This window comes from Alligator sinensis, unplaced genomic scaffold, assembly GCF_000455745.1.
Source record: "Alligator sinensis unplaced genomic scaffold, ASM45574v1 scaffold61_1, whole genome shotgun sequence".
Classification (NCBI taxonomy): domain Eukaryota; kingdom Metazoa; phylum Chordata; order Crocodylia; family Alligatoridae; genus Alligator; species Alligator sinensis.
This window is the reverse complement of record NW_005841986.1, coordinates 994,897-1,004,519: the sequence shown is the minus strand read 5'-3', so window position 1 is coordinate 1,004,519 and position 9,623 is coordinate 994,897. Positions and strand designations below refer to the sequence as shown.

The 9,623-nt window shown below is 54.7% G+C and overlaps 1 protein-coding gene across 1 annotated transcript in view; it reads right to left on the bottom strand.

Annotated features, from left to right (window-relative positions):
* The window catches only part of CNNM2 (cyclin and CBS domain divalent metal cation transport mediator 2), a 137,383-nt gene extending 135,474 nt beyond the window's left edge, over nucleotides 1-1,909 (bottom strand). Inside the window, exon 1 of the mRNA XM_025201214.1 lies at nucleotides 1,764-1,909. Within this exon, the coding sequence (XP_025056999.1) occupies nucleotides 1,764-1,909 (146 nt within the window). The remainder of the gene's footprint in view (nucleotides 1-1,763) is intronic.
* Between the last annotated feature and the right edge of the window lie 7,714 nt (nucleotides 1,910-9,623).

Sequence of the window (9,623 nt, the reverse complement as noted above, 5' to 3'; positions counted from 1 at the left end):
GCGCTCGGGGGGGCGGGGCCGCGGGAGGCCCCTCCCCTCCCAGCCGAAAGGCGACTTTTTTCTTTTAATGTTTTTTTGCAAAAATATTTTTTTATCTACAGAGAAACACGGCTCTGCGGGCGAGCCCCCGAGCTTCTGTTACACCAACGTCAGCAGCTGGAGAACAATTTTTAAGCAACCTTTATATATACATATACACACACACACACATATATATATATATATGTGTGTGTGTGTATATATATGTGTGTGTGTATGTGTGTGTATATATATATATGTATATATATATATAAAAAGGTTGCTTAAAAATTGTTTTCCAACTATTGAAGTTGGTCTAATATATGGATATATATGTGTGTATATATACGCATGTATATACACATATATGTGCGTATAGATGTATGCATGTATTGAAATACATGCTTAAATATTTATACGTAAATATATTTAAAGATACACTTTAAGCATGCATTTGCATACTCAACTATGGACTTCAACATATTCAAATGTGCACTTGGGTATTTAAAGATATGTGCCTATTGGAACATTTCACATATGTTGAGGTGTACGTATATGTATTTATGTCTGCACGTAAGTATGTTTCTGGTGAAGTGCAAGTTATTTCCTCCGAGCGCTGCTGGCGAGAGGGAAGTTAAGCAGGAAATCCTGAATTTGCGCTGGCGCTCGGTCCCTGGATGCGGCGTGGGCTTGAATCGAGTAGATCGTAGGAAACATTGTTTTCCTCGCACCAGCCAACGCTGGCTACACGTTACTGCCTGGGTAACATTCAGCCGTGCCTTGTTTCCAGGGGCTGAGGTTTAACATTTGTTCTGAGCAGCAGATGAGACTTCAGATGCCGCCTGCGTTGCCAACGTGCCCTGGCAGAGGGCCAGGCGCGGGAGCTCGCCCTGAAGCCGTTCACTTTTGGGGCAGGTCAGCTCCAGTCCAAACCCCAATGCGGTGGGCTCATCTCCTGTCCCAGCCTCCCCCTCCGTGTCTTAGACTCAGAGAAAACGGGGCTGGAAGGGAGCTCAGGAGATCACATCTTGTCCAACCCCTGCTCAGAGCAGGACCAGCCCCAACTACATCATCCCAGACAAGGCTTTTGCTAGCCGGGTCCGAGGATGGAGAGTCCACCACCCTCTGGGTAACCTACTCCAGTGCTTCACCGACCTCCTAGTGAGACAGTTGTTTCTGATATCCAACCTCAACTTCCCTTGCTGCAGCTTGAGCCCATTGCTCCTTGTCCTGTATCTGCCCCCACTGAGACCAGTCCAGCTCCAGCCTCTTTGCACCCCCCTGCAGGGAGCTGAAGGCTGCTATTCAGTCCCCCTCGGTCTCCTCTATCCCCCACATCATTGCTCATCACTGCTCTCCCGTCAGGACAGCTGCCCTACATCTCATTCAAACTGTCAGATAACTTCTCATCCTTTGCTCCATTGAAGGGGTTTTGCTGTTCAAGACCCCTCTGCCGGGGGGGTGGTTTGAACAGCAGGGAAAACACAGATGACGGGACGTCCAAAGTCGTATCGAGGGGGATGGAGGCTTAAGGGAGGCGGTGGCAATGAACCGCATGGGAGCAGTTTGCTTTGCAGTCCTGGAGCCACCTGCTGCATTGCCCGGCCTTCCCGTTGCGCCTGGCTCCAGAGGAGCGAGGATCTCATGGTACCAGCGCTCCTCTCCTCTTGCTAAGCGGCCCCAGCTCCATGAGCAAACGATGCAGTGACAAGGGGGTCGGAAGGCTTACTTTGTGAGGGGCGTACAGAGCCGCAGGGAAAGACTCTGCCGGAGTATGGAGCACCGATTTCCACCGGCAGAAACAGGAAACGTTGTGTTTGGGAGCCAGCCATCTCTCAGGGATGAGTTTCTTCCGAGAAGCAGCCCTCCCTGGCTGTCGCTGGGCCGCCATGATTGACTTTGCAGCTCTATTACAAACCTAGCAGGGCCCGCGTGTGTGTGTCATGACAATGAGGCGATTAAAAATTAACCTCCGGGCTCCCGACCGCTGCGGCCCCCTCCCCTCCCTGCTGCGCGCACGGCCCCCTGCACCCAACATGACATTTCTTTGCCTATTGCGCTCCTGCGGGCCGAGCGTTTAATATTGATGAGAGCCGCTCCTCTGATGGAGGCTATTTAGCACAGGGCCCAGGCTTCAGCTGCCCAGGGTCCCTCCCTCGTCAAATTAGGCCGAGAGTTATATGCCAAGAACTACCATCAATGGGACGAGCTCTTTGTATCTCCCACTAGGGAACACTCAGAGCCTCCTCGTGCTCTCTGCTGGGGTCACTCTTCATGCAGTCATATCTAGTCTGCAGAAGAGACTGGGGGGGATTTGAGAGCAGCCTTTAATGACCGGAAGGGTGATTACAAAGAGGATGGAGCTGGGCTGCTCTCGGGGGGGCAGATGGCAGGACAAGGAAGTAATGGGCTCAAGCTGCAGCAAGGGAAGATGAGGTTGGATATTAGGAAAATCTCACGAGGAGGGTGGTGAAGCACTGGGACAGGCTCCCCAGAGAGGGGGTGCACTCTCCTTGCTTGGAGGGTTTGAAGACCCGGCTAGACAAAGCCTTGGCTGGGATGATGCAGGGGGGGCCGGTCCTGCTTTAAGCAGGGGGTTGGACTAGATGTGACATCCTGAGCTCCCGTCCACCCTCATTGTCTAGAAATGGTAGAAGCATTGCCCGCAGATGGAGGGCAGTGATGCTTCCCTCTATTCAGCACCGGGGAGGCCACATCTGGAGTCCTGTGTCCAGCTGTGGGCCCCCCCACTACAGACAGGATGTGGACGCGTTGGAGAGAGTCCAGGGAGGGCAATGAAAATGGTTGTGGGCTGGAGGACAGGACTGGTGAGGAGAGGCCGAGGGACCTGGGCTGATTGAGTCTGGAGAAGAGAAGACCGAGGGGGATTGAATAGCAGCCTTCACCTCCCTGCAGGGGGGCTGCAAAGAGGACGGAGCTGGGCTGTCCTCAGCGCAGATGACAGAATAAGAAGCAACGGTCTCTGGTTGCAGCAAGGGAAGTTAAGTTTTGAAATTAGGAAAAACTTTCCCATGAGGAGGGTGGTGAAGCACTGGAACAGGCTATCCAGAGGCAGTGCAGTCTCCATCCTTGGAGGTGTTTAAGCCCCAGGTAGACAAAGCCTTGGCTGGGATGCTGTAGCTGGGGCTGGTCCTGCTTGGAGCAGGGGTTGGACTAGATGTGACCTCCTGAGCTCCCTTCCACCCTCGTTTTCAATGATTCTATGAAAATACTTTTAGGCCCTGATTCAGGAGAGCCTTTAAAAGCATGTGCTAAACCCACTGAAGATGCTCCTGTTTCCTGAGAGCAGTACATTTTGCAATTCCCCCCTGTGGAGGAGGTAAGTATCGTTATCTCCATTTAAAAAAAAAAAAAAGAGGCACAGAAAGCTTAAATAACTTAACTACGATGCCACAGCAAGTCTGCAGCACCCAGAGTCGCTCCAGCCTGCTGGCTACTCCCGTATCTCTGAATTAGACGAGCAGCGCCCCAAGCACCCAGCGCTCTGGGAAGGGGGTGAATGGTGACGGGGCGCTTTGAGGAGCACAGCTACGGCACCTCCTAAGAGAGAAGCTGAGCAGCCAGGTTTGCTTTCTGGGTAACGATCTCGTGACAGTTTCTGAGATGCGTAGCAGGCTCGTGGCCCCAAAGAGCTCCAACCGGAGAGCCATCACCTCCGTTCCCAGCGGAGAAGCCGCTAGCGCAATGCCGGAGGTGACAATGCAAGACGAATAAAGTCCTGTTAGCACTTCCTCTCCGTTCTCCCGAAAATGCAAAGAGCCAGTGGAAACAAAGTCATGCACATTCGCTGGCATTTAGCAGTGGCCTTTTCACGTATGCATGTTGGGATGGGAGACCACCCACGGCTGGAGCTGCTGGGGGCATCTGAAAGGCTCGGGCAGGGTTTCATGGCTTTTTAATGAAGTGGCTCACAGGTGGGGAAAAGCTTAAATCCGCTCTTTCATTCGCACCCTGAAGATCTCCTTTGATAAGAAGAACTAATTGCAGTAGATGTGCCAGGATAGGGTGCCGGCATTTGAGCAAGTCCTTGCGAATAACAGCAGGAGGGGGATACGACTGGGGCGTCCGTTTGCAGGGGAGGAGAAGGGGAATCTTAGTCCCCGAGCCTTGATCTTGTTATCAGATGCATCTTCTGATGAATGTGCCCTAGCTAGACAGCAGCTGAGACCAGCTCACGTTGGCACCCAGTGCGACCTACCTCCATTCCCCCCGCTGACAGCCCCAGGCACTTCAGCCTCCCAACATCGTGAACGGGGGGGGGGGACCTGCACTTCAACAGGCAATCATCCGCCAGCTTGCCCCTGGCTCTGCAGCCTGACTCCAGCTCCATCGCCTCTCCGGCCCAGATGCCCGGGGCTGGCACACGCTGCACTCAGAGGCCCACGCTCTCTACTCTGTCTCCAGACACCGAAGCAAGTCGGGAAAGTCTCCCGTTATCCCCTGGGCGTCCAAACCTGCCTGCCCCACACGCACGGACAGGGGCAGCAAGCCAGCAACGCGCCTCCCCTTCCACGCACCCCATCGGATGGAGACAGCGTGAAATCATCTCCTCCCAAGGCACCGCACCTCAAGTTTCCTTCCAGCTCTAGCTCAGTTCAACCCAGCTGAGCTGAGGAGCTCTGGCAGGGGCAAAGCACGATGCAAGCACTTCGGTGTGACGTCCTCCACTACTTGATCCACGTGCACGTGGGAACTGTGCTGGCCCCAAACAAAATAGGTCCCTGGGTTCGATAAAAAGCATGGGAAAAAGCTTTATTGCAACAGCGAGAACTTGGTACAAGCAGGAACAGCACGGAGTCGTCCCACCCTCCCCTGCCCCGCTGGGACCTTGCTGCAGCTGTGGCTGGGGTGCGTCTTGCTTGGCTATGCACAGAGAGAGAGCAAGGCCCCGAGTCCAGGTCCCGGAGGGGTCCAGGGACTAACTGCTGCCTCTCACATACAGGCAAGGGCTCTGGTTCACGTCAGCACCATGCCCCATAGCTTGTGTTTAAGGGGATGGCTACACAAACAGCGTACCCCCAGGTACGCAGGAGGCAAGGAGTTTCTGCACATCATCTGGGCTAAGCAGCCATGGTTTGGCTTCCACGTACGGCAGGTAAGACGGTGCACGCAGGCAGGCGCTACAGGACAGCCTGCAGCTAAAGCCTTGCTCCATTTGGCCTGCGGCAAACTGTTGGTATGTCCCGTGCGTTCCCTTGATTTGGGACCGTGTTTGGTAGAGAACGATAATACCCCATCCGCATCCTTCACCAAGAGACAGGCCCAGCTTCTGACCTCCCTCGCTGCCCTGGTAATCAGGGATACATTCATTTTGGCAGGGGATTTCTCCCCTCTTCCTTGTCCTCGCTCTCTTCACAGATTCACCGACCCGGTTCCCCCGCTGTGCTCGGACAAGCCGGTGTAACCGCAGGATCCCAGACCAGGACTGGGATCGCTTAGTGCGTTTGCTGGATGTATTCAATGAACCTTGGAAACTGGAGGGATGCTTTGACTCTTGAGGCCCTTCCCTCTGAATTAGCCCGCTATAAGCCCCTTCTAATTAAGGGTACCATCAGCATCCTTTGAAAGGATGGATCGACAGAGGGTAGCATGCAAGGCAGCGGGCTGAAGCTGCAGCAAAGCAGCTTGAAAACCCGATCTCAGGAAAACCCTTCCCAGTCGTCCGTGCAGTAGGACGGGGACCGAGTTGCCGGAGAGAGCTGTGGACTCACCTTTGCTGGAGGTTTGCAGCAGAGGCTGGGTGGGCGTCTGTCCGAGAGGGTTGGACTGCAGGACCCTGAGATCCTAGAAGCACAGACAACGAGGGAGGAAGGGACCCCAGGAGGTCACATCCAGCCCAGCCTGGTTAGGAAGGCTGGCAAGCCCCAGCCCTCCGCTCTCGCTATCTTTTGTAAGCCCCCGTGCGCAGCGATCTTGCCCCCTCTTAGCCCTCTCTAACCAAGCCAGATGAATTCCTTAACACGCCAGACACCGTCAGTATTCCTGTGTGAAGAAGCGGGTGCAACGCCCCAGCAGCAAGCCCCATAAAGCTGGGCACAGAGGTGAGGGCACTTCTGATGGTCCCATTTCTTGTCCCTTTGAGGATCGCGTATGAGCCAGGAGCAGGTGGGGCCGGACCTGCTCAGAAATATCCCTCGCCGAGCGTTGGGGATGTGGGGCGGGCAGACCCTTGGCCCACCCTCCCCAATGCCTTGCCTTGCATTACACCACTTCAGTGCATCACGGCCTTTAACCAGAGAAACCCAAGCATACAATAACCAGAGTCGCCTTTCTCGGCTGGACGGGTAATCCTGTCGGGACCTGGACAACAGGTTCATTTGACAGACCTGCTTTCCTGCAAACCCGGTTGACCGCCGTGGCTTGCATTTTTAGTCTCTGTGTTAAAAGAGACCCAGATCCGCTTGGGAGGGCCGGGGAGGTGGAATCTGTCCCCTTGCTTTGTCCTTGCTTGCTTTCTGTTGCTTTGCAGAACAGAAATCTCCACTTCCACCTTTTCTACCTGACTGTTTATGATTTTCCCATCACGCTCCGACACAGGACGTACACTGGATCTAGGCTCTTTTTGTTTCAGGCATTCAAAAAATCACCTCTAAATGTGTGCAAGTCTATTGACTGCTGACACCACATTGATTCTTTGAGGTTTTCCCATCAGCCATCTACATTTTTAACTTGAGACTTACATGAATTACTTTTCCCCAATTCTTGATACGGGGATTATTATTTTTTTAGCAACACTATTGGTGTTTGCATCCCCTGGTAGGTCAGGAAGCCAGCAGAACAACGCGTGTTTGAAGACTCGCAGCTCTGCACATCCCATCGGATGGCTTTCAAGAGGTTTCGTGATCACCTCCGTGTTCCCCGCTCCTTACGCTAGCCATTTCCAAAGATTTGGCGAAACTGTCCCTTTTGAATTGCCAAGTACACGTCTTACTCGTTAGTACGATAAGCGGTTTCACAGAGTAATTGTAATCAGATCATGATTACTGCTACCTAGGCAACTGCTAATTTTTAGGTCAGCAGTGATCTCTTCTTGGTTCACTGGAACGAAGTCCAATATTGGAGCTAGACCATATTGAGTAAAGGACTTTCCATATTCAGGAAGTCTAAAAATAACAAGCGATGGGTCTAGGGTGGCTTTGTTACTGGCTTTCCTGGCCTGAAATCACTCCCTGGAACAGGTTTTCTCCCCGTACTTTTTGGCTGGACACCTGAAGAGCTCTCTCATGGCCTACCTGTACCCCATCAGCAGTCGTGCTACTTAGAGCTTTGTCATGCATCTGCAAGTGAGGCGCAACGTCTCCAAAAAGCAGCAGTGTCCGATGTACACCCCATGCTCGTCCCATCCCAGCCCCCTGGGACAAGCTGAAGGGATCAGTTCAGTCGTGCAATACTCAGGAGAACCGGCTGTCTCATAACCCTTCTCATACCTGAGCAGCTCCAACTCACCTGGTTTCTTACCTTGGCTCCTGGTATGAGCACACGGACCAGTCAAAACTGAGCATACTCCTCAAGCGCACCTGTGGGCTCGGCCTTCTCATCACCGGGATCCTCTTCCCGTTTATGACCCGTTGAAAGCCCTCATTACTGTACCTCGTCTACCATCTCCTGAGACGGAGGCCATCAAACCACCAAGCCCAATCTCCCTGCAATGTTTCCTGGACACACAACATGCCCCCCACGCCCTTCACCATTACCGCTGGTTCTCCTTCGATGTCTCTCATGCACTCAAGGGATCTGCAAAGTCACCGGGATATTCCTCACCGTCTGCTCCCTTCCCGGGTCCCTGAAGCCTCCACGGACGTGGGTAACAACCGTCCTAATCGCTCCCAATAGCAAATCCAGGTCTTCCCGCTGGGACAATACCCACCGGGGTCTCTTATTTCTGGCTGGGATGAGTTTCCTTCCGACTGCTCCCTTCTCTCCTGTCCCCTTTCATGACACCCTTCCTGCTGCTCTCCCCGCACACCAGCCTATCTTCAGTCCTTCGCCATCTCCCTCCACCTGCCTGGTTCAAAGCGCCCCGATCTCAGCCGCTGCAGAGCTTTCCGAGCCCAGCCTTCCCGTCCTTCCCTGTCGGGTCACAATAGCTACCTGCGCTCTGCTTCCCTGAGATTAATCTCTCGGCTGGGCTTCGTCGGGGAATTCCTCCCATCCTCCTAGCAGGCCTTCTCGGCACTGGCGTCCGTCTGAATTCAGCTTTCTGGGACAGCTCAATCTGTCCTGTCACAACTGGGCAAAGCTCCTGCAGGGTTTGGTCAAGGATGCAAGCCGGGATAAAAACCCAGAAAAAGAGAGATGAGAGTGGAGGGGCTGAAGGCACAGGGGCAAGTTCACAGAGCGTCCCTACTGGCTCTCTAGCTTTCCCTTCCCCTACAAGGGTCAGGACATGGCTCTTCCGCTCCAAGACTGAGCTTGCGACTTGCAGAGTTTGGATGTAGTAGGGCCCAGAAAGCAGTGCCAGCAGCAGGTGTCTGCAGAGAGGGAACATGGCCTTCCCCCAGCAGGCCACGTGGACTGGCCAGACTGGGAAACGCCAGGTCAGGTCTCACTCAAAGTCCATCCAGACAGGTCAATCTGCCTACTGACCCCAGGTCACTTGGCATCCATCCTTCTCTGTCCAGCCCTGCAGCGGCCTCGATTTCTGCAGCCAAACTTCCCCTCCAGCTTGTTCAGACCTCGTTCAGGCCCACACAGTTTTGGTGCTCCTGCTCCAAAGGCGGTTTCCAGCTCCACCGGTGACCACGTGCTCTCCCTTTGCTTGGGGTGACTCTCACCGTGCGGTAGAAGCCTTGTCGGCCCGGGGGCAACGCTGCGTGCCAGACAGCGGGACCGGACGAGAGGGTTCCCGGATGGCGTCGAGGTCTCATGCTGCAAGCCGACTCCCTGGGCCAGCCAAGCGCAACCTTTAACGGGTGCTAAACCCTGATGCGACGGCTGTTCAGCGCAGATACGAGCTGCGTACCTTCTCCTCCCTGCTCCTGTGCGTGCGGTTGGTCGCGTGCTCAGCCGCTCCCCCAAGTCCCGCGGGTCTGCGCGAAGCAGGGAGGCTGACGCGTGGCCTTCAGAGAACGTGTTAGGCAGGAAAGCAACCCCGACACGTTAGCAAGCCCCTACCCCCGGGTCCCACTGCAGCCAGCACTCTGCGCACATCAGGGCACACAGCAAATTCCTGGCCTTGTGATGGGCACGGGTGTTGAACCCCTGCAGCCCATTGAGACAGTTGCCTTGGCTGTTCCCCGCATGCCCAGCTCTGCTAAAGTGGCTGCCAGGCAGACACCTCTGCCCCCGTTATGCTTTGCAGCCTCCTCCTGTGAAAAGCTGGGGAAACTGAGGCAAGGGAAGGCGAGGTAAAAGTGCAGTTTCAGGCTGCAAACCCAAGCCAAGGGGCTTCTGGAGAGGGGGCGAGAGAGGCCGGGCAGTTTGGGCAGCAGACGGCAAGTGCTTGTCGTGCGTCCGTGTGTCCACCAGGTGCCAGTCTCTGCACAGCCACGGCCCTGCGGTGCCGCCGCCCGGCTGCGTTGGCAAAAGGCCCAGCTCGGCTTTGCTCCCGGAGCCTCCAGCCAGCCTCAGGGACGGTGCCGGAG